Source organism: Saccostrea echinata, unplaced genomic scaffold (genome assembly GCF_033153115.1).
Source record: "Saccostrea echinata isolate AGI-Se365-2 ecotype Australia unplaced genomic scaffold, CSIRO_AGI_Sech_v1 ptg000054l, whole genome shotgun sequence".
NCBI lineage: Eukaryota > Metazoa > Mollusca > Bivalvia > Ostreida > Ostreidae > Saccostrea > Saccostrea echinata.
In genome coordinates, this window is record NW_026889803.1 from 19,102,101 (window position 1) to 19,128,831 (window position 26,731).

At 31.6% G+C, this 26,731-nt stretch overlaps 1 protein-coding gene across 1 annotated transcript; it reads right to left on the minus strand.

Annotated features, from left to right (window-relative positions):
* Nucleotides 1-1,251: 1,251 nt before the first annotated feature.
* LOC133205982 (uncharacterized) lies at nt 1,252-10,114 on the minus strand. Its single transcript, XM_061341886.1, has 7 exons — nt 9,915-10,114; nt 6,956-7,189; nt 6,437-6,535; nt 5,814-5,916; nt 4,670-4,745; nt 3,358-3,505; nt 1,252-3,184 (listed from the first exon to the last, which is right to left on the minus strand). The coding sequence occupies exons 1-7, from the start codon at nt 10,080-10,082 to the stop codon at nt 2,399-2,401; spliced, it is 1,614 nt and encodes a 537-aa protein (XP_061197870.1). The 5' UTR covers nt 10,083-10,114; the 3' UTR covers nt 1,252-2,398.
* Nucleotides 10,115-26,731: the final 16,617 nt, after the last annotated feature.

Consider the following 26,731-nt stretch of genomic DNA (forward strand, 5'->3'; position numbering starts at 1 on the left):
CTTTACAATGAATTATTTATTCGTATTTTTTTTCCACACATACATGTACTTATTTCTCTCCTCAAAAGCATTTGCAATATCAAGCTCTTTATTATGATCGTATTCTTATGCAGATTCAGCTGATACATGTGACAGAAATGTCTTTACGGTAGGAGTGTTCTCTCATCCTGAATCTTTTTAATCAACGAAGAATTGATGACATTGCGTAAAATTATATTTTTATGATCCATAAAAAGCATACTATTTCACAAATGGCTTAGGTCACTGCTAAATAGACAAGGACCTTTGGCATAAATAAAAGCGTTATTTGGTTGTATAATTTATAACAAATGAGAGTTCATCCAACCGGAACTCTCGCGTGACAGCAGTTTTTATTGTGCAGATTACTGCTTCTTGACTCTTTGCTAAGCTTCCCAAACTAGGTGAAAATCCAATGACCGTAAGAAATGCATTTACAAAACTGCCACTTTGCTTCATCGAAATTCTGAGTTGATCTGAATGCGGTTTTGGTATGTGGTATGAATAAACACCATTCAGACCTGACCAAAAAATACTACGTCTTAAAACCCAAAAACACCTGAATGTTGTAAATATTAGGCGAGAAATGTGTGAAAGAAAATAAGTAAAAAAGTAACTGCTTAATTAATGGGGCTAATTTTTTCGTCTTTTTTCATCCTCCAATTTTTTCTCCAAAATTTCATCAAGTATATCAGAACACATTCGAAAGCAAATTTGTCCACATTATATTGATACCATTTTTCCACTGAGAATGCATAGATTTTTTTTGGCTATTCACTTTAACATTATGCAATTATAATAAATTAATTATGAATATTGTCTTACATTTTTAATTTATATTAAAATACATAACCATTGTATACACTTGTCACATAAATTTAATGAAGTGGAGAAGTAGATGTCAAACGTCTACAATTATGTAGCCTAAGTCAGGTAGGTAAATGGAAAACGTGTATTAGGTTCCTTCCAAATTACCCCATTTATTAATTATGAACTTTAATCATAATAATTCATCTCTTGTAGATTTTTGCTTTAGTGTAATCCAGCATCCTTATTTCAAAATATTGCACCTTTGACCACTAGAAATCCCATATGAGAACCTGTACCTTAAGTTAATAATAATAATAATAAAAGAGTTATCTCCACTAAATGAATAGGAACAGGATATGATTTAAAATATATTTATTTAAAAAGTTATTACATGTACAATTTACATAAAAAATAATGCTTTTTAATATATACAAAAATATAAAAATAAAAGATTACAATTTAAAGTTGTAACATAAGAGGCAGTTATGTAAATGTAAAGTAATATGCTGTATACCACAGACATATAATACTGAGGCTGATGTATTGGCAGTGTCCATAATCTAGTACACACTGTAGTTAAATGGGCGTGTGAGTGAGGGATGACCGATCTTTCTTTATTCTTAGATTCATGTATCCATCGTATGAATTCGGAGCACTCCATTTATATAGAGAGGGTAAATATATTTAAAAATTGAGCACTCTGCAAAATAAACTCTCTACAAAACTGAGAAAGATTTTTTATACTTAGAAGTGCTAAATATAACGGTATATGAGGCAATTTGATAACGAATAGTAAATTGGGCTATTGAATGTCAAAGTTACATTACCGGTATTAAATTTCAACAGTATATCAAAGGAAGAAATTTATTAGTGATACAGGAGGCAAAACTCGTAAATCACTACATCCGAATAAAGTTATGAAAATGCTAATCACTGTAAGACTATATTTACAAATATTCTTCGTCATTTAAAAAAAAATGACATGTTAAGATATTTGAGACTGACGAGATAAGAACGGGATTATCTATTTAAAATAAACGACGATGAACTTTAAAACGCAGCATGGAGCTTATTCAGGATTTTTGATGCGTGTCTGGGTGTTATGAAATTTGTTGACTTGACTTTTCCTGTTATGAAACGGTGTTAATAGTACATTTCTGGCTTTTCTTTTGAGATATTTATTGCCGTTGCGACTCTGTGTCATATGTGGAACTTTTATGTAACCAAGAAAATTCTCGTTTCGAACCAGATCGTGAGTGATTTAATTCATGGTGTTTTAATGAGTCTCCATGTTGTGAATGAGGTCATGGTTTTCAGTACACTTTAATGAAAGAATATATACATAAAAAAATGAGATACTTCCAAAAAATAAATTCTTTTTTATGTATACAAACAAAAGTGAGCTTCGTATATATTTAAATATTATCCTATATGATTACTGAAACGCTACAACTGTGATTCTATTCTCTATTACTGATTGATTGTCTTATTTAAAGGTCAAGGTTGAGTCATATGAACTGTTCATGGATAAAGTTTTCTGTGAAACAATCTTTAAAATGTTTTTAAGCCATTATGTACTTTCTGTGGATGTTTCCAAAGAATTCGTCTCTGAAGAAGATGAGCTTCCATCGGACTTCCGAAGTAATGCTTCAAGCAAATTTGTCGTCAGTGTAACGGGGGATAGAACCGGAGACGTGCACTTGTCTTCAATTTGAGATGGAGAAGAGACGGGGGTGACTTCAGCCTCTGATTCCGGTTGAAGTATTGTCATATTGTCTGCTCCAAACAAATCTAGCAAAAGATTGCATTGATCTAAGCTCAATTCAGCACTTGATGGAGAATGGAAAAGTGAATAACTTGTATGCTCATGATTTGATGCTTCGGTTTGTTCAGGAATTTGAACAATATTTATCGGAGTTTCAGGTGATAGCGTAGAGGGTTGGTTGATGTTTTTCTCAACGTGATTTATATTCCCATTCTCTTCAGATCTTGAATTGGAATATTGACGGGGGGCTCCAATTTCCAGTTTTGGTGAACTGTTCGATGTTTTGATTTGATTCCTGTTTTTTGTGCTATCGCATGCTAACTTCTTGCTAATAAAGTTTCTCAACCCTGTTTTTGCCGACTTTGCTGTGATTTTACTTGAATGTTGAATGTCTGCAGTCGATTGTTTATCAACCGTTTGATTCATTGATTTTCCATCGGATTTCGTTGCTTCTGGCAGGCTGTTTTTCATTAGATCCTCCACCATGGCATCAATTTCGCAAAGCCTTCTTCTGGGTCGCTTCTTCCTCTTTGTCTGACTACGATCAATATCTTCCGTTAATCCATATAATTTCATTTTCAGTTCAAGTTGCTGAAATAGATATCGATCATTCATTTACACATGCTGTAAGAAAAATTACAAAGCAAATGCAGAATTTTGCATATTATTTTATCTTAACAGTCAGAATGGAAAACATATGGTTGTCTTTTAAATTAAATAACTCAAATATCATGAATATACTTATTGTTTTAGGAATAACTTACAAATATTCTTATCAACATTTTCTGGTATTTAGCTTCCATCGCTTTCTGATTGGCTTCAAAAGAAATAAGTTTCTGTTTGTCCTTTTTCAATTCCTTCACATATTCCACTGACGCTTTTAGAATAGAACCTTTGTTCAATTTCATTGCTCTAAAATAATAATAAAAACATCTTTTTAAAAAAAAAAGGTGCAAATCTGCAGAAAGTACAATGTAGATCTGAATCATTCAATGTAAATGATTGAACCTGTAAAATTAACCTCGCAAAAACAGAGAACAAGATGTGTTTGTGAAACACTGATGCCCCCGTATGGCAACTTATAACAAAGGTTAAACCTTCTCAAATGCAAATCAAATATGTTGATACCAAAAGTAAGGTCTTGTCCCGAGCAGGAATAAACCTGTGAAATATGAAAGGCTTAACAGCAGCCATTGAATAGATATGGAAAAGGTTAAAGTTTTTTTTCAAAAGTATGTCAAACATCAAGGTCAAATGGTCAAACTTAATGGTGCCAAAGGAAAGGCCTTCTCCCAAGAATTACAAATGTGAAATATGAAAGCCCTAGCACCAACTGTTCAAAAGTGATCGCAAAGGTTAAAGTTTTCCAAAAGTAGGTCAAACCCCAAGGTCAAGGTCAATTGTTGGTATCCAAAGGAAGGTCTCGTCACAAGGATTACACATGTCAAGTATGAAAGCCCTAGCACCAACCGTTCAAACGTTATGGCCAAGGTTAAAGTTTGTTAAAATTTTGCAAAACTGGGTCAAACTCCAAGGTCAAGGTCATATATGGTGGTACCCAATGAAAGGTCTTGTCATAATGAACTCTCACGTCAAATATTAAAGCCTTACCCTTGACAGCGCAATAGTTATGGGCTAGGTTAAAGTTGACAACAGACAGACAAACAGACAGACAGGACAAAAACAATATACCCCCGGGATCTTTCGATCCAGGGGCATAAAAAAGTATAAGGTATAAACTGATGTCATTGAAGTGCATTATTTCATTATTGCTTTTATTTTTTTAATATTTTTTTTTATATTTGAGAGCTATTTTTTGATCATTAAAGTGTCATACTTAATTTAAATCTCAAAATCATCAATTCTGTTAACTTTTCCAAAAGACAAATCAGTTTTTTAAATATTCCCTTAGTTACTAAAAATATATTTTTTTTATTTAGATAAAATATTTTGAAACTCATTTATTACATTGAAAAAACTTGCATAATATTTCATACAAAATATTTAGCGTATCCTTTGTGAACAAAACAAATGAAATTTATGTCAATATGCGAGAAGTTATTAAAAAATACTCACGGATGTGTATTTGGTGGTAAAAGTGTTGCTAATTCTTTAATTCTGTCGTTGATGTTGTATCTTCGCCTTCGCTCAACTGGTAAATTAAATTGTAATAAATCATACATATTGTTATAATAAAAATTGTATGTAATAAATGATTTCCTGAAGTGAATAGACAGGGTTATCCTTTTCGTACATAATTATTAGATTAGATCTTGAATGTGAAAAAATATCTACAAATTTCGAATATGAAGGGATGGACATCTAAAATTACTCGAGTCTTTTTATTTCAAAAAAGGATTTTTGACATTAGTGTTATCATTTTTTAACAGTTTTTTTTTCACTTTTCAAACTGTTGTACAACAGAAAATTCACTTTATCAATCATTAGAACGCAATTTTATAGCTTCTCGATACGAGTGTGCACGAACTGATGCTGTTGAAAATATGTGTCCTTACTGATATCGTGGATAATATGAGCGTTTACTTTCTATTTTATTGTCATTTGATAATATGGATATTTGCTTACTGGTTGAGCGTTAACTTTCTATTTTATTGGTAATATGGATGTGTGCTTACTGGCGTTAAGGATAATATGAACGCTTATTTTCTGCTACCGATTTGTATTGTTACCATGGACTTTTGAGTTTAATTACTGTTTATTATCTCGAAAAAAAATCATTCTATTTTATTTATGTATGTGTACTTACTGAAGTTTTGGATAATACGAGCGTTACTTTCTATTCAATTGATAAAATAGATGACTGTGTACTTAAAGGTACTATTGATACATGTAATTTGTTTACATGCTATTTTAATGATAATATGTATGGGTACTTAACAGTGGTGTTATAGGTAAAATAACTCGTGTACTTGATGATTTTATTGATAATATGTGTGTTTACTTTCCATTTTATTGATTAATTTGATGTCTACTTATATTGTACTGATGTTTGGTATTGAATGTGAACTTGATGTTATTGATAATATGAGTGGTTACAATCTATCTTATTGATGATACATGACTGTATGGATTTGTACCGATGTTGATAATATGAGTGTATACGGACTGATAAATACATGTACGTGCACACTCATATTAAACACTAATATGAGTGTTTAGGGACTGATATTGTATAATTTTTTATGTTCTGTATACTTACTAATATTATGGTTGTCCTTCTTAATTCTTTCCTTTTTCCACGTTCTTTCTTCTTCTTTCGACGAAAATGTCACTGGTTGATTCCCTTCACTGTTGGTCTTGCTCTAGGGAAAAAAACAACAACAAATGCATAGAAAATAAATTTTTAATATTTGTAGGTGTGTGTGTTTTGTAAATGAATACGTGCAAGTTATCTCAAGAAAATGAAAAGCATAAAACCAATTAAGGAAATAGCAAATGTATGAATTAGTCTTATGGTTATAAATAATGACCTTTGAGTCATGAAGTGTTTTTTCTCTTTTTTTCGAAATTGCATGTTTCCATGTTGTTTATGAATGAAAAATTGAATAGATTCTAATCTTAGTAATGAGTTAATGTGAAAAATGTTCTGTTCAAACGTCTAATATTTGGACATCAGCTTTAAAGAATGATAATAATATTCTTTTTCTCCTTTACATTTTTTTCTCTTTCAGAAAACGTTACATTTCTGTCAAAGGTGGGAAAACATCATAGACCTTCAAACTGCATGAAAAAATATGTTTTCTGACTAATTAGAGAAATGTTCAGTGATGTGGGAAATTGTACGGAAGTCTAGTCGCACTGAATATATATGTGGTAACCTACTATTGTGCATGTCACGGCCTGTTCAATACAATGAAGATCCTCATCATACGATGAATCAATCTGGACCGAGTTCATGACATCGCCAATTAGGCTGTCAACCTGTAAAGATGAATGAATTGAAATTCTAGGGGAAATCTTACGAATATTTGAACGTACAGGTTAACAACCGAATTACAATGACTGATATGTTTATTGTGCTTGACCATGAACTGGTGAAATAAAAGCATTAAGTTTTTTATATAAATGACATTTTTAACTCTTTTACTCATAAAAACATTTTAAAGCAGCAAACACTCTTATTTCATGTCATGTCAAAATGATTATACCTCAGTAGATGTTCACACGGTTTTGGTTCATACATAGGTATAAAATTAACCCAATGTATAAAACAAAGGATTAAAAATAATTATAAATGAGTACTATAATTATCTCTCTTTAAACTTTAATACACGAAGAAGGGCGAACTATTAATAATAATAATATGTCCTATATTTATTTTGAAGTGATATTGCTACATACATCTTCAATGTCTTCCATATTTGTAATGGCTTGGCGTAATTCATGGGATAGAGGCATAATTTCCTGCGAGTCTCCGTGTGAATCCTCTATTAGTGTGGAAAGCACAGATTCGACATGCTCAAATTCAGTAACAGGTGAATAACTTTGCCCTGCCAAAAGCGACTGCACGTTCGATGATTCTGTGATGCTTTGCGTAGCAGAAGTACTATCCGATGTTTCCTCATTCGTCCCAGCCTGAAAAATAATATGCCACATAAAATTCTGCAAAAAAAAAATGATATCGCGAAAGTTGATTTTTATTTAACAATTTGAAAGACATCGATACCCGCAAGTTTTATATCTACAAGTACATGTAACCTCTTGAGTGCCTTGTACAATACACTGTCAATTTAAATATAACGCGTCTGAATGAATATACATATATGAATGAATCGAAATTACACAATGTATATGTACATGTATATCAATACCTATAAGTCTCGAAAATGAAAGAGCACGAAATATAATTATTTGATGATCTTTATTAAAAGGCGCTGTAATATATGAATAACAAGGATAGCACAAAACTAACCATCCCTCGCAGAACACATTTCTAAGAGGCCTGTTTCTTACAAAACAGTCATCACTCAAAACAGAACAAAAGCAAACGGTTGCTTGTAAAAAGCAGTTTGATACAAAATTCTTATCGACTGCCACTGGTTCCTAATCATTTTTCATCAGTAAATCTATATAATTAACTGAGTTTTCATTATAGCAATCAATCACAAAACACATTTGAATTATTGTTAAGGATACAATTCAATAAAAAGGAAAATGAGAAAGAAAAATCATGCTAATTAGGGTCATTTTATTCTCGCAGCTTGAAGTACTGAGAATAATCCTCGAAACGTAAGTGCATATATGCATGGTTGCTTTAGTCGAAACATACATCATGTTTACATGGTTTATTCATATTTAAAGGAAACATGTCACATAATCTACAAAATTTTAATTTATGATATTTTTATCCCTGATATTTCTATTATTAAGCATTTAAGTTTTGAGTCGAGGAAAGAATAATTCTGAAGCCTATTGCATACAATTCAATATTTACATTGTACATTAAAAGAAAAGAACAATAATGTTAAAATACCGAATCTTATTTTTAATTTGTTTTGATTTACAAATGTATATTTCTGTGATTGCAATACAAAACTTAACGAAAAAAAGTAGAATAATAACAAATATTCAAAATTATGCAAGGCAGCAAAATGCCATGATTGATCCCGATGTAAAACTTTTGCACTCACTCACACACTCAAACAAGCGCGTTACTATATCCCCAACAACTTCTTGCGAGGGGATTAATCGTGTATATGCAGATTGTTATTTTGTGAAAAAAGAAGAGGCAATAAAAACGATGCAACAAAAATGCGGTATATCACGTTTAAGCTTACATAAGGTGCATACGGTCACGTGATTAAGCACAACAGCAAAGATCCGAGGTGTAAGAATTTCATTTTTTAAAACTCGAAACTTTAAAAAGTAATCCACGAACGGACAAGTATTATATGAGAAAATACTTTATCAATGGACATTAAATAAAACTATAAACAATAAAAGAAGACTTCAAACAAGCTTAATGCATATGTATCAAGACTTTCAAAGAAAAAAAAATAACGTTCGTGTCTAACGAGAAAAACTGTTGATAACAATGGAATAATAATATTTAATTCTTTATATCCTTCCACGTTACTGTTTATCTTGTTTATTATTCAAAAGTAAATATGAGGGGCATATTCAACAAATTGAGTGTTTTCCTCAGACTTCTCACGTTCTCCAAATAGGCATTTTCGTTTCTCTTATCGATGCACATTTATATGCATATTATAAATTTCGAATTCCAGACGTGAATTAGGTCGACATAAATTAACAAATAAGCAAACCCCAAAAAACCATGATTCAAAATTTTACGATGCAGTAAGGAGGGTACTTTGTTTAATACCTTTGTAATTTAACTCTTCGCCCTTCTTACAGCCCTGTATAAGCAATATTTTGATGTTATCTATGACTTTTATCCGTGGTCTCTATTAAGCAATTTTTCACGCCCGCTGAAAAGGATATTCTCGTCAGTGACTTTAAAAGGATATATCTAGAAGAAAAAAAAGTTTTGTGGTTGTTTGCGTAACTTTTTTGCTTACATGATCAATTTCAAATCTCCATAAGCGTAACCTCAATGACACGTGTCCCTATTTCTTAAACCTTCTGAATAACATTCGGGACTTTTATCCTTATGTATAATTAATTTAATTAAACAAAAAACAAGACTTGCATTCACACACTTGGGGCGTCTGATTCCAAACCAAAATTAATGCATGCCTGATTTATGATGTCGTTGACTTACTAGATAAGTTCTTTTAATCGATGAATGTACAGCAGAAATTATCATATCAAACAAAACATAATGATAATTACACTGAACAAAAAAAATTTTAAAAAAAGATATTCTATTTCTTGCGTTTCTATCGTACCTTCAATGTGAAGCAGTGGAAATCAATGTGTTTTTATTTAAACTTTCAGGGGAACGATTGTATCCATTGAAATGGACGCACTTAGCTTCGGAGCATAGATACTCTGTAGTATATTTCTGTTTAAAATTTATTGCAGTGCATATTATATTTTTGTAATATAATATAGCTTTTTAAACATCTGTTCGATACCAATTTTGGCTAGCAACATAAACCTTCAAAATATGCCGATATATGTTATTGATTTAGTATTTTAGCATCACCTTTTCAATGCAAGTCTCTAAATCCCTAGTTCCCTTTCTCTGGATATTTAAAGATAAAAAAAAAATAATTGAAAAAAAACACTTAGGTAAAAAAAAAATCCTCCTTTGAGGTTTTGAACATTTAACGATGGTGTCTTGACTGAAAATAATCGTTTTATTCTTTAAATTAAAGAAAACATATAATTGTACCTTGTTAGCAAATTCCAAAGAACGAAGTTGATTTGAATCATCATTTTTTGCTTCGGAAGAATCCTCCATATATTCTGTCTTAAATCCATCTCTGTACTGTTTATCCATTTGTTTTAATTGATTACGAATTGCCTGCAATTGCTTGCTTGCTTGAAACATCGAAGACATGTTATATTTTATTATAAAGTCCAAACTCAATGCAGAAAATGTCACCCTTGTTGCTGATATTCAATGTTTCGGAACTGCGGATGCAGTGTACAAGACACTAATAGATGCAGTGGACGTTACCTTGTCTTTAAATATGCAGTCAAACGAGTCAGCAAATTTGTGAGCCTCTTCATCAAAAAGTAAATCCTTGAAGGTAAAACTGTGTAACACTGACATTTGTCCCGCCCATATGGTTTCATAATTATTTTAAGTGCGTACTTTAAAAGAAAGGCTATAATTGTCGCATCTTACACCTCTGCTAAAATTTACGACACCTTTTATTGTATTCTGATCATTCATTCGTCATAATCATGAAAATTGAAGTTAGATGAACTACCATAGGTGACTGAGTTTCTTTAAGTCTGCTAACAGATAACGAATCCTCTTCAAGGCAATGACTATATGTATCAACACGGGAAAAAAACCTAAAAATCATTAGAAATTGTATTCTGTATTGGTACTTGATATTTCTAATGTACATAATCATTGACAAAAAAAAAGAAGAAGAAAAATACATGTAAAATATTACAACACTTTTGGCGAAGAACTGCTTCACTGACCTTTGTTGATCGAAGAGTACCATAGTGTATAAGTAGAGTCAGATTTTGTCAAATAAACTCTTTAGGGGAAAATAACTTGGAAAAGATGAAAATATGGTGGGGTTAATTAAAAATATTCATATCAAGAACCACTTGACCAGATGAAAAACAAAATTTAATAATAAATTTGCTTCTTCATCGTGAGTATATTTAATTTAAAATTCAAATTATGGCCCCCAGTTCAAGGGTGGGGCCTTAATCGGGGATCATACTATGAGTTATGTTATTATGGAAGAATTTTTATGCAATAAATATTCAAATTTGTTCAAATCACAATATAGGGCTATAAAAAGGGATTATTGATATTTCCCATCCTCTCAGATGCACCCCTGCTGGGGAATTTTCTGATTCCCTTTACAGATGCTATTTTTCTCCCTCACAACTCTTGGGAATCCGGATAGTGGATTATTTTTATCGGTCTACCATCCTTTGTTCCTCTGCTGAATTTGACACATTTTAGTGTCCGCTGGCGATTTCCAGAGTTTCATGCCAAACTTTAAAATATTGCAGGAATAAACTTTGCTCTCTGTCGTCATTTTTCCACCAACAAATATCTAACATTGCCAAAAGAAATTACCATAAAATCGTTAAAATGTTCAAAATGTCGCCAAATTTTTGGAAGACTTTATAACACGTCTGCCTTGAAAATTATTCTTTCCAAGGACATTAAATCCAAAACAACTTTTATTATTATGCCAGTATGTCCAACCATCAGTAAGATTGAAATGAATTCAAATCATGGACTCAATTGTAAGGGTGGGGCTCTAACGAGATCAAAGTTAAAAATACATCGGAAATTACATGAAATCATAATTCTTATGAATCGCAGAAAAACATTTAGTCGTAATTTGTACTGTATACTGCAATTTCTAATGGTAACCGATGAGCTAGGATGGGGCAAAACTGAGATCAAAGCTCTACTTAAGGAATGAATTTAATAACTACATAATTTAAACGGTTTTAAGTGTGTTGGGGCAGTTTACGATTTATAAAGGCGAAGAGGTTTATAAAAAAGCGTAAACTGTTTCAATCCAGTTTATACCGTATAAATTGGGTAGCTATTAAATTCATTCCTTATAATTTAATTTTCATTCATTAAGTGTAAAAAAAAAGATCATTGCCCGTAGAAAATGACTTTTAATTGTACAAATTTTAAATGTAACGTTATGCGGATCGATACGTTTTGACGCAAGTCATCGTGACGTAGGCAACACATTTATACGATATAAAGTATATTTTTTTTATCCAATCAAATTATAGATTTTATATCCACGTAAAAACCAGAATTAAATTATATGAAAATAGATGAGAAAAAATATCTTATAACAATAAATTTCAACAAACTCGTTTAAAATCAGTATTTTGTAAATACTGTGGTCGTTATAATGACCTTGTTAGCAAGTCATTGGGTCGTATTTTGACTGATTAATACATAGAGCTAATGGCGGGTGTGACCAGTCGACAAGGGATGCTCTTAGACGCAGGAATTTCCGGGGTCCGTGATATTTGCCCTGTTCACAGATTTGTATTGTTTTTTTTTTCTTTTTGGAGATCAATCACTGTTCGTTATCTTAACCTTTTTTCGCTGATATACAAACATCATCAAGTAGTTGATTCAAGTTTCTCAAATTATTGCCCATTTGGGTTAGGGTTGAGCTTTAAAAGAGGGCCAGAGTTATACACAATACAAAAAGAACTCTTTATTTTAAATCTTCTCCGAACAACTGAGTCACAGTATATTAATATTCAGAATCCCATGTGGTGTGGATTCAAGGAAATCATGTAATTGCCCCTAGAGCTAGGGTACGACAAATTTATATTGGAATATACTGAACGAGGGCTGTTTGAAAGGTTCGAGAACTTCTGTCATACTATTTATTTAGCGTCATATTACATTCAAATTAAATAAACATGACTGTTCAAAAAATGAATTCGAATGAAATATAATAAAAATTTTAAATATGTCATGAAATATTAAAAACTTATTTAAAATTTAAAACGCCAAAATAGGACCACAGGTCAAAATTTTGAAATTAAAAAAGCAATACACTATATATTTTCTGTAATCATATGTCTGCAAACTGGCATAAAAGCGGAAAAAATCTTAGTTTCCTATTACAAATTGTTGCATCGTTTCATATGCCAAATTATGACTTAATATTTTGAGTCGTTAAAAAGAAATCAATTTCTTAATATTTTGAGTCGTTGAAAAGAAATCAGTTTCAGTTTTTTCCCGGTTTTTCAGTGGATAGATACTCCGTATCAGACGAAGACGATCTGTGAGGAAACAGATTACAAGTAAACTCAAATAATGATTAAAAAGAGTTAGTAACGATATGCAAAGAGATGGGCCCTACTCTGTAGAAAATAAATTTTAGAAAAATATTCTGACGAAGAGTCAGAACGATGCGGTTGAGCAGGGTAGTTCATGGTCTTTTTTAATTGCCCGTTACCAAATTGTATTTTGTCGGTTATTATTCAACGTAGTATTAACATTTTTCCCTTGCGCCCAACTATGTTTTTAGATCACGTGGACATGTTTTATGGGCATAAATACACTTTATATCTTAATCGTTTTAAAATAGAAATGCATTCAGTTAAAGAAGAATTGATACTGGGGTTAGGGGATCAAGGGTGTACCCTTCGCTCTCTGTTTTCTACACACAAGTAGAGCAATGGGATATTTAAAATTGAAAAAAAAAAGTTACACAACCAAAAATGACAATTGACAAGTTATGGTATTAAAAGAGTCACGTGGCAAATTTATTTGACAAGGGTCCTATTATTTATACACGAACAGGCCCAAATGTTGGATTCTCTAAGTATGAATCTGAAAGATGCTACAATAATATATCATGCTAATGGCTCATTTTCTCGTATCCTCTTGTGTCATAAAAGAAAATTATATTTTTCATTTTCAATTAATTGTTCTTAACTGTTCACTAATGAACACTCATTATGTCTTGATCTCAAAATGTAAAATCAGACCGAGGGTACAAATTGGCTGTAAGAATTTTCATGTTGATTATTAAAAATATTGGTTAAATTCGTGTTTGCCCTGCTCACAATTTCTATTATTAAATTTGACTCCTGGGCATTACTGTGGCTTTTTCAAGTCAATACGATGATTTAGCCACCTGAGGAGTACAATATTCAAAGGGCAAGGTGAATATTTTACTCCTCAGGTGACTTTATCATTGTATTGATTGAAAAGCAGCATTACTTGTTTAATTATATGATTCAATGATTAATAGATACAAACTTGGCAAATAATGTCATCTTTCTTGTTTAAAATTGGCGAGGTTCTAGCTAAACGCATTGAAAGATGCGGGGTTAAAAAGATTATAAATAGTTGTATTCATTTGTAATTTCTAAATCTTCTTATGTAGAAATATATATATATATATATATATATATATATATATATATATATATATATATATATATATATATATATATATATATATATATATATATATATATATATATATATATATATACATGTATACGTCAGGCACTTATCTTCAATTTTTGAAGAAGGGAGTGGGGTGTTATTATGAAAAAAAATGACAACTTCCAAGAAAAAAATCTTCTGACAGGGTCCTCCCCCCGAAAAAAGGAGAATACTGCAAAATCCATATCTTACTTCGGAAGGGGGATAGTTAGGGTCCATAGGAGGGATTTTACTATATTGTATCAAAAAGAGGGGGAGTGATCAATCAGACTTTCAATGAACAAATTAAAACTCTTTTACGTTCAGATCCTCCCGTCTGCATAATTCGTACGAACCCCCTCCCCTCCCCCGATTCTTTGTTCCTGAATGCTATGTTCAATTATATGGAACTCAAGTCTAGTGCAAGTTATATAACTTTTCAGAACTTGTATCAAAAAATATACCTGTTGTGTATATATATCGTACTTCGGGTGATGTTTCCATTTCCATTATGGATAAATGCATATATTCACTACTCATCAATTGCTATACCATTATTTCCATTCACAACAAAACGTTGTTTTCATATATTCATGTAGCATGTAGTGATTAGGTAATCGCCTATTATTTTTTTAGACATCAGATTCGATGCTATACGACATTCTAGAAATTTCCTTCAAGACTAAGATCGGGGACAGAGTGCAAAAACGATTTGCACTTTTTATAAAATCAGTTATCACAACTTATTTCTTCTATATCACTTAAATCAAGTTCTGCTTGATAATTTTATCAAATACTAAAACGATTGCTTTTTCTTAAGTTTACGATAATTATTATTCGGGTGAAATTAAATATTATAATAGTTTACGGATATCATTTAGTATCTAATGTAATATTAGAGGGATAAGTATATGTTTGAACTCTGGTGCGGGCGTTTATTTGCAAAATTTATTGATTAATAAGTATTGCTAGGATGTCAGCCAATAAAAGAGTAGGAATTATTCAATCATTTAATAATGTTCATAAAAATGTTCATTATCTTCACGTTCCATGTAAAGTTAACACAATTCCAAATTGAAGAAAAACTTACCAAATGAATACATGAAATGAATGTACGGCACCTGTGGAAAGTGATAACAGTGTATGTCTTGATATAAGTAGTGACGGGTTACTGCTGTGATCAGTTTACTATAGTTACAGAACGAGTAAATTAAATACATTTTTACAAAGAATTCTGAAATGAAGCATTGACAACTACAAACGAAACGGAGTTGTGTATGACGCAGTGTGTATTCAGCTATACGGAATGATTTTAGCTACGTAAATTTTGCATTGTTTGTTTCAGTGAATAAAATTATTAAGAGTGTGGTTATGAAACAAAATGGTCTAAAAATAAGCCTATTAAGCATATTAACATTAATATGCAAAGAGTTGTTTGTGTAATATCTTCTGTTTCTTGACAGTATAACAAAATTCCTTGCACCTGTAATTTTTTTTCGGTGTGTTTGCATTTTATTGTTAACTCAATATTTGCAGTAATTACTAATAAAGATCCGACGACACGTTGCTCGAATACCTTTTTTATTTGTACCTCTTCATAATGTTCAGCAAAATAATCATAATTGTCAATATCTTGTGATTTTCAAACTGTTTTCAGAATGTCTCCGTAGATAAAATTACCAGAAATTGTGGCAATGCTTGTGATTTCCGATAGGATGATATAGTAAATAACATCCTCTGGTATGCCTGGTAATTATAAGGTACCTTAATTTTTTGTGAGAAAACTTCAATATCAAATTCTTGGAAAAAAATATTTATTATTGAGAAACATGTTGAATGTCCTTAATAAAAAAGAGACCCCTTGTCTACAGTGGTACATGTTAGTCACTTCTTTTCTGATAAAGGAATTTGAAGAAAAATATAACATGATATGTAGAAAAATGAAACACTATTTGTAGAACAATGTAACATGATGAGTAAACAACAATTTAAGTTCAGTATTTTTATTTTCTTTTGCAAGATATGGAAGATTGGCATCAAGTTAAAAAAAAGAGTAACCTTGTTACAGTTGCGGAAGTCAAAATCGTTGTTTTCCAGCTGTGGTACAATCTTAGCTCGATGAGCCACACTTTATCAAAGTTGAACCCATACTACGTTAGAATGTAACTAAATATACCCCTGCTTGTATTTAAAAAACAAAAACAACTATTTTTAATAACCCCACTATGAAATAACCGGGGCATATAGCGTAATACTGTACCCGTCATTGTCATTCCGTCATTATTAGTTTTCCGGACATTTTTTTGCTCTTGTTAAAGATAGACTAATATTTGGTATGTCTGTTTCGTATTGATTTACCCATTTACTTGAAAATAGACAAAATGGTTTGGAAAATGTTTATGGACTACACACGATAAAAAGGTAGGTAGATGGACATCGGACACGTTTACATAAGATAACCTCACTTCAGTCTTAGCTCACGGAAGCCAAGTTTAAAAGGAAATTGAATTTTTATTCTTACACAACATACAAATGTATTTTAAGAATTCTTATGAGATAAATTTATCCTACATCCCTTATCTACTTATATAACGTGCAACGACAGACAAACACTGTCATCTGGCAATTAAGTCATTAAAGCTTCACCAAGTCAAAAAAACTTTTATGAAATATTTTAGTTTTTTTTCTCTTGGCGTTTGAAATATGCACTTGTGTCGTCCTCTATTTTAAATGCAATTAGGTCGTTTACCAAACTACATCGTAGAGCAATTTTTAAACGGAGCACACGTCGAAGGAACACAAAAGTTAAGATTTTAATCTGATCTAAGAGCAGTGGATTCAAAGACACACATCAGGAAAATTATTTCACAAATAAAAATCAATTTATATATTTTTACTGAAGTGCAAGGGGAACTCGAACATATATTTGTATCTTTCGGTCTTCTCAATGGAGTAAAAACTTCAAATTATAAAAATATTTTTTATTATTATTATTGTGTACGTGTATGTCTTTATTCATTAATGATTACTTAAAAATGCATTTTTAATGATATTATTTTAAGTTAAATAAAATTACAAATAATGAAATATATGAACATTATTAGAAATATGTCAGTTTTAGAGATACATGTAAGATTGTTTTATTTTGAATATGGATAAAAAAATAATTGAACAATTTTTGTTCGACGGTAATCTTAATGTTATATATAACTTTAAACACATACTAATATATATATATATATATATATATATATATATATATATATATATATATATATATATATATATATATATATATATATATATATATATATATATATATATATAACAAAGTTGAAAAAAATGAAACTGTACACAATTTTTAAACTCAAGCATAAATAACAATGAAATTATCCGGTTACTCATGTTATTAATTTAGTTTACTTTATTCCACAAAATACTTAAAATAAATTAAACCATAAAACAGTACACAATATTACACTGAAGCATTTATTTAATAACAAAACCATATAAAAAAAAAGAATGAAAAAGTAAAAAAGAAAGAAATCCGGTAATTGATACAAGTTATTTTTTTTCACAAAGTACATGTAGTTTTTTTTATTATGATGGGTGCTACTTTGATTTAAAATTTCCTTAAAGTTTTAGCTTCTAAAATAAGTTTTAACGACAGTTCTAACATTTAAATCTGGTAATGCCGTATTCATTTTTTTCCTGCGAAATATTCACTCAGTTGGTTAAGAGAAAGGGGCGTTGATTGACAACCAGCAGTCATATAATATGATAATGAATAGAGGATACCAGGTGTGGAATAGAAATATACAGTTGTAGTAACCTAAATGCCTATCGTTATCACAACTTGTTTTATTTAATTATCTGACAGCCACCGTTCAAACTTTCTAAATAACATACAATTTCGGAGAAAAGTGCTTTTCTACGACCTTTTTTGTAGGAACCCTTGTGTTTCAATAATTATGTAATTTAATCTTCATATCGCAACAATACACACAATAAGAGAGGCAATTTTTAGAATTGTATCATTCCTCTTTACATCTTTTAAAGCTGATGTGTCCGTGTGTACACGAGATGAGAAAACCCAAATTTACACCTAGCAATGAGTTTGCGTTAGCTCGGAAAATTGAAATGAATGTACAGCCTTTCACGTTAGCATAGACAAACACACATGTATTCCTCACAAATCGTGCACACTTAGGACACATGCTGTAAACAAAACAAAACCAACAAAAAAAAAATAATAAAATAAAATAAAAAATTATTAAATAAATAAATAAAAGAATAAATAAATAAATAGAAATGAATGCATACATGCAGATTGGTACGCATTTTTGGACTTAGTTTGGTTTTGAATTATGTATATCAAGAAATTGTAGACTTTATAAGAACTGATGTAATTTTCTTCATTAAAGCCATCAGCCTTATAAATATTTACCTTTTTTTTTTTTATCACTTTATAGTATATAATTGAGAAATTTGAATGAAAAATGAAATTATGCGGCTAAACTTATTCATTTTACCTACATTAATATAGATTTATATATTATTTTCATGTTTTTTTTTTTAAGTTTGTATCATCTGTTCATACACAAGCATACATAAATTTCATTTAAAATTTTTATAAAAAATATGATCATAAACCTGAGACATGGCAAATTCTATATAGTTTTCATGTCAAAAAATAACTACGATTTCGATGATTATTTTTACATTACAAAAATTGTGTAATACTTGTACATGTATATGTTTTAATTGGGTGGCTAGTTCATGATCAGTCGCGTGTGCTTTAAATTATTTCAGGATTAAAGTCCCTTTTTGTGTTTCCTTGGAAGAACACATCAGTTTTTTCCCTTTTTAGTCAAGTTGAAATGAAAAAATATTTGTGACCATGACAACTCTTTAGCTAAATCTTTGCAATATCATCATGAAAAAAAAAGAAAAGAAAATACGAAGGAAATATACACAGAAATATATAATGCATGGAATGTACAGATTATTGTTGAGTACATTGTATTTTGAACTTTTCAATTTTGCCAGAACTTTTTGATGTAATGTTAAACTTTCTGTACAAAGGTAAGATTGTAAGACTTTATTGTATTTCGTAGGCAAGAGGAATTATGAATATTTTATATTTACCGGCCGTCTTTTATATATATTATATCAATAATCTGAAATTAATTTAACGAGCATTCAAACATCAAATTGCAATGAAATGCTATTACCCCCCCCCCCCCCCCCAAAGGTCACCAAATCCTCCGTCGGATTGAACATTCAATGGTGCCCCGTGTCAAAGATTTATACCCCCTTGGTATGAAAAAGATCGTTTCTCTGGTTTTTGGAAGAGTAGGATCACTGAGGAATGACTAAATGTACTAAAACATTCATAAACCTTTTGAACTAAACTGAATCCCCGATATATATCTGAAACAATTTCCACTGGGCGTTAAACAATTATCAATCAAATTCGTCTTTAAAACAAGATATATAAGCCATTGTTATTTTTAAAAAAAAAACCACATAAATAATTAGAAACTTAAGGTATGTCACTCGTTAGCTTTTGAGAAAAGTTTGGTCAGATTCTCTACAAAATTATTTATTACAATTCAATTGTTATGCCATATTTGAATTATAGAAGGCAAATTATACAATTCTAAAAAAAATGCTCATATCAAATTGTAATGAAACAAGATTTATGGGGGACTATTTCTGGCAGTGGAAGGACATTTAGAAGAAAAATATTCAATTGTTTGATTTAATACCTCGGAACTTTTAGCCCTACATATTTTAACATATTTTTACTCAAAGAAATTTTTTCGTTATCATATGCTAGGAATATTAAATATAGGTTTAATTAATATTTTTAAACAAATTTTACATATTCACTAAGGCCATCTTTAAAAAAAAATGTTTCCTTGCCCTCTCCGGCCGACTGAGGATAAAAATATTGGGTAGGTAGGTAGGGGCAAAAAATTTTTTTATTCAAAAACATCTACAAATTTGAAGTTAAAATAGTTATTAATAAATAAAAAAAAATTGTTTCCTGAGGTCAAAAAAAGTTTTGAGTCGGTCCGTTTTTAGTCAGTCGGTCGGAAGAGGGCAATCAAATAATTTTTAAAAGATGGCCTCAACAGTTAAAATATGAAGATATATTTAAGAAGTCAACGTAAAACTTACACTGATTTGGCAATCAAATAATTTTTAAAAGATGGCCTCAACAGTTAAAATATGAAGATATATTTAAGAAGTCAACGTAAAACTTACACTGATTTTTGCCTGAAAATTGTATATTTTCGACCAATATATACATGTATATCTCAAAATTTACATCACTAGTACTGTCCCAAACTTTTTCTTTCATTATTTTAAATTACACGATACATTCCACAGATTAGCACAAACGACAAAAAAGCTCGATACAAGAAAATATTGTATTGCCTATATTTATTTTATTTGTTCAATCGTTAATATTATTCAAATTATTTTACAAAGACTAAGATTATGTCTATTGACAAGATTACATTTGGTAAAATATAGTAAATGTTAAAATAATTAACCTAAAAGGTACAATTTAAGTGCAAAAGGGTAAAGTTAAATGTACCGTTGATCAGTACGATGCATACTGACCCCCAATTTTGTTTGTGACCTTGAGTCATGCGTTATGAGTAATTTTCTGAAATATACCTTTCAAAAAATCCTTGATATAACTCATATATATATATATATATATATACTATATATATATATATATATATATATATATATATATATATATATATATATATATATATATATATAATTATATTTATTTATACATGTATATATATAAAGCACTAAAAATGACCAACGACACGAACAATAGAAATTGTCAAATTTTCGGGACGCCCTGTCCCTTCCTCAGGACAAAGAAAAAAAGTTAAGAAGTCATAAAAACAAAGGAAATAGAAAAACAAGTATTAGCTTTCCTAAAAAGCTTGTCTGACTTGAGCAAATTTATTTTACGTGAAGAATCAAGAAAAGTTAAATCCAGTGTAATCAATATGACTCTGAGTCATGAAATGAATTCTTTTGCTAAGAAACAAAAAAAGTTCAATTCAGCGGATTCAGAATTTTTCCTTGAAAGTGTCCACCCTGAACCGAAAATTTCTGAAGTTTCTTCCAGCAGGACTGTTCATGGATACAAAGATATAACCAGTGCTTTTAAATCTAAACATCAATCTGTGAACAATTATTAAAAAAATAAATAAACGTGTTATAAATGAACTAACATTTTTGCATTTAAGCAAAAGAACATTCAACACGTGTCTTTCACTTTTATATTTTTTTTTAACTATGAAGAAATCAAACGTCTGCAAGTTATCAATATGTGTAGATTTATAAAAACTCTGAAGGTAGAGAGACTTAGTATGCATTGAATATTTATAAACATTCATTAGTTAATCTGATACAGATAATCGACAAATGTTGATCTGACCAGCTTCATTCCTTCTGTTTTGCTGGACATGAATGATGCATTTGTAATATAACCTGTAATGTATAATGTGATAATAATGACACCAGCTATAATGCTCTGGCTTGTTTGGGTATTTAGCATGTTTTCTTTACTCGTCATGCTCTCAAAATTGATAGTGAAGATAGTATGAAGTTTCCAAGATCAAGTTATTACAAGAATTCTATTGAACGACTTGACCAACAAACCTTGGCTAAATCTAATACTGTCTGACGCCATGACGTCAGACAACAAAAACGGCTAGCACTACTACTAAACTACCAAACACTATTTATGTTGAATTTGAATTTTATAATCAGTTGTAAAGAAATAAATCCGGACCGCTATGAAATACTTCCGGTCTCTCGGGTGTACTCTGGTGAAGTGCGATTTACATAATTGAACGAATTAATTATCGCTAATTAATTACGGCCAAGCAGTAAGTCGTACACTGTCTTATTCTCTCAAAATAGCATAACTTTACATAATAAAAAGAAACCAAAGAAAGAAAATTTAGATGTATTATAAATGTAATTTGGAAATGTTTTAGGACTGTTTATCGGATAAAAGAAATAATAAACAAAAATGTAACCAAAAAATCTATGCGTGGGTTGTTCCAGAATTGATTAAGCGAATTAACGGTAAAGTTAACACTATATAGAGAGAATAAACTTGTTTGTTACAATCAGGAATTGGGTCTAGTTCACGTTCTTCCTGGTGAAGTCATTTAATTTGTTGATACCATTAGGGCGGAATGACTTCAGTCTGTGCATCCAGAACTTTTCCTTGTAGTTTTTCTCTGAGCATCGGTCCAATTCGGATTATGGTCAATAACCACTACTGTCATGTCCTCCCATTTGTGACCTTCAAGGTTAAAATGTTCCCCAACGGGTTCATTGAGTTTTTTCGTCTTAATGGTCGAACGGTGATTATTGATTCTCCTGCGGATGTCTCTCGTTTCTCCAACGTACTGTTTGGAACAAACTTTACAACTGATGAGATATATGCAGTTTTCTGTTTGACAAGACAAATTCCCTAGAATTCTGTAGCTGCGGCCTGTAACGGGGCTTTTAAAGCTGTCTGTGTCAGAACTGTGCTTACAGAGAAGACATCTTCTGTCAGAGTAAGCTCTAAAGCCTCCGTTAGGTAATGGATTGTCCAATCTGGTTCTAACTACCATGTCCTTTAAGTTCCTCGGGCGTCTGTAGGCAGCCAATGGAGGTTCCTTAAAGACCTCTGCCATTCTTTTGTTAGAGTGGAGAATTGGCAGGTTCTTTTTAAGAATACCGCTGAGGTTCTTAAGGACGGGATGGTATGTGGTTACCAGAGGGACCCTGCTGCTATTTTCTTTCTCCTTGTAGAGTAAGAGGTTTTGTCTGTCGTGTCCTGCCATCTCATCAATAGCAGTTTGTGCGTTGTGGGCTTTGTAGCCTCTATTGCATTAATGGAACTTTAGGAGACTGCTCTGTTCCTGATATAAGGCAGGGGATGAACAGATGCGACATATTCTGGAAGCCAGACCCTTAGGCACACCCTTGAATGTGTGTGGGGGATGACAGCTAGTCGGCATGAGATATAGGTGGGAAACGGTGGGTTTCGTGTGGAGACTAAACTCGATTTCGCCATCAATCAAGGTAGATGTAGTATCTAAGAATATGTTTTTTGAATTAGATACGTCTACAGTAAATTTGATAGACTGATGGAAGGTGTTGGCAAACGAAATGAATGCTTCGAGGCTCTCGCGGCATTCCACCCACTTCATCTCTATATCGTCAATTAAACGCAACCAGCTAAGGGGCCTAAATGGTGCTTGAAGTAACAAGTTGCGTTCAAGTCTGCCCATGAAAATATTGGCATAAGATTGGGCCATTCTCGTACCCATAGCAGTGCCATTAACCTGCAGGTAATGTTCTCCATTAAACATGAAATTGTTACATTTGAGAACATGTTCAAGGAGCTTGGTAAGGGACTCAGTGGAAGGAATTTGTATTGATCTACTGTTCCAGACTTCTCTACAGGCCTCGATACCCTCATCGTGCGGAATGTTGGTGTACAAAGATGTAACGTCCATAGTCACGAGAAGGGTATGATCTGGAAGACCAGTCGATGGCGTCTTGTTGATATAGTCTGTGGTGTCCTTGAGATAGGATGGCAAATTCTACATGTGGACGGAGATGCAAATCAATGTATTCAGAAATTTTCTCCGTGGGATGTCTGATTGCACTAACTATAGGGCGACCTGGCATGCCTTCTTTATGTATCTTAGGAAGCAGGTAAAATTGTCCTGGTCTACAGTCAATAGGATTGAGTGTCTCATAGACGTTTATACCCACAACGTACAAACTGCTATTGATGAGATGGCAGGACACGACAGACAAAACCTCTTACTCTACAAGGAGAAAGAAAATAACAGCAGGGTCCCTCTGGTAACCACATACCATCCCGTCCTTAAGAACCTCAGCGGTATTCTTAAAAAGAACCTGCCAATTCTCCACTCTAACAAAAGAATGGCAGAGGTCTTTAAGGAACCTCCATTGGCTGCCTACAGACGCCCGAGGAACTTAAAGGACATGGTAGTTAGAACCAGATTGGACAATCCATTACCTAACGGAGGCTTTAGAGCTTGCTCTGACAGAAGATGTCTTCTCTGTAAGCACAGTTCTGACACAGACAGCTTTAAAAGCCCCGTTACAGGCCGCAGCTACAGAATTCTAGGGAATTTGTCCTGTCAAACAGAAAACTGCATATATCTCATCAGTTGTAAAGTTTGTTCCAAACAGTACGTTGGAGAAACGAGAGACATCCGCAGAAGAATCAATAATCACCGTTCGACCATTAAGACGAAAAAACTCAATGAACCCGTTGGGGAACATTTTAACCTTGAAGGTCACAAATGGGAGGACATGACAGTAGTGGTTATTGACCATAATTCGAATTGGACCGATGCTCAGAGAAAAAGCAAGGAAAAGTTCTGGATGCACAGACTGAAGTCATTCCGCCCTAATGGTATCAACAAATTAAATGACTTCACCAGGAAGAACGTGAACTAGACCCAATTCCTGATTGTAACAAACAAGTTTATTCTCTCTATATAGTGTTAACTTTACCGTTAATTCGCTTTATCAATTCTGGAACAACCCACGCATAGATTTTTTGCTTACATTTTTGTTTATTATTTCTTTTATCCGATAAACAGTCCTAAAACATTTCCAAATTACATTTATAATACATCTAAATTTTCTTTCTTTGGTTTCTTTTTATTATGTAAAGTTATGCTATTTTGAGAGAATAAGACAGTGTACGACTTACTGCTTGGCCGTAATTAATTAGCGATAATTAATTCGTTCAATTATGTAAATCGCACTTCACCAGAGTACACCCGAGAGACCGGACGTATTTCATAGCGGTCCGGATTTATTTCTTTACAACTGATTATAAAATTCAAATTCAACATGTAACATTGTAAATAAATAGTGTTTGGTAGTTTAGTAGTAGTGCTAGCCGTTTTTGTTTTTCTATTTCCTTTGTTTTTATGACTTCTTAACTTTTTTTTCTTTGTCCTGAGGAAGGGACAGGGCGTCCCGAAAATTTGACAATTTCTATTGTTCGTGTCGTTGGTCATTTTTAGTGCTTTATATAAATTTCCATCCTTGACCTTGTATCTATTTAGTAGATCCGACACTTAGGATATACAGTGTTGTTGGTTTTTGTAGTGCTTTCTATATATATATATATATATATATATATATATATATATATATATATATATATATATATATGTACATATGGGTAAGTACATATTGTCGCCTACGACAATATGTACAGAACGACAATATGTACTGTCACAATGGGTATCCAATTTGATAACGCAACTCTTACTAAACCCCTGAATGAAATTCAATGGAAATTTCACAGAATCTTATTTTCATACTGCCAAGAAATGCACTTTGCTATAAGGAGCGTGGTGTATCATTTTGTGAGCTTGGTGCTAAAATTACCTCCGTTAATATATTGTGTGCTTTTGTATTTAAAGAAAATTGTCCATTATTCCACAACCCTTTCAATCTTATAAATTTTTGAAAATATTTACAATAAGATGAAATGTGAAGATAACGGACAGTTATCATGCTCAAAAGTCCATTTGTAAGGAGAGCCAATGCGGACTTCTGAAAAACAGGAATCAGGTGCAACGGAGGACTAATCATTCCCTGTCGAACGATCAACCCTTTCGGCAAGACACTATGTATACATGAATTGCAGACAAGAGTCGGTACAGCGATCTCGATTTCCTTCATAAATTTAAATTTTGTGTGGTAAATGTGGGTCGTATAATTTTGAGACAGTGTCATGACGTCATAAACAAGTCATATACATGCTCATTCATTATCAAATACCTCTATCAATTCAGAGGATATAAATTATAACTTATTAATTGTGGTAATAAAAAGTCAGAGCCAAATTTAACTAAAACACATGAAATATTTTGAAAAAAGATGAAAGGTTTAAAGGAGAGTAAACGGTAAATCTGGTAGTACTGAGTATGATTCAATATTTATTCCGACGAATGAAGATGAAATGAAAAACTATGCGCCAAGATCGTTATCTCCATATATTTAATGATTAAGTCCAAAATTGTTTAAATTAAAAGTTGTGAATTCACAACTTCAACTGAAAAAGAAAGAACATTTAGTTCTTTTTTTCTAATCTAGAGACCTCAGAATTTTAAGAAACTATCTATTTTTAAATGTTCATTATTTTAAAGTAGCAAGGTCTGCAAGTCTGAACATTTTTACTATATGATAAGGGTTGAAAATTTGGTTGAAAGTATGTGAAAAAACTTTTTTCAGGAAAAAAAGCCATTGGTTCCACCATCACGATTTCACAATAATGACCTCAAATGTCACCTGACATTTAAAACAAAAGCAAAAAGAAAATTGAATTTAAACTGAATAACCATGTTTTTCTTTTGCTTAACTTTACTGAAATTCTTTTCATAACGAAAGCTTCCACCTTTATTTTTGTTATACATAAAGTGTTCATATTTTGCATTCATTTTGTTTTATCCCACTCTTTTTAATGG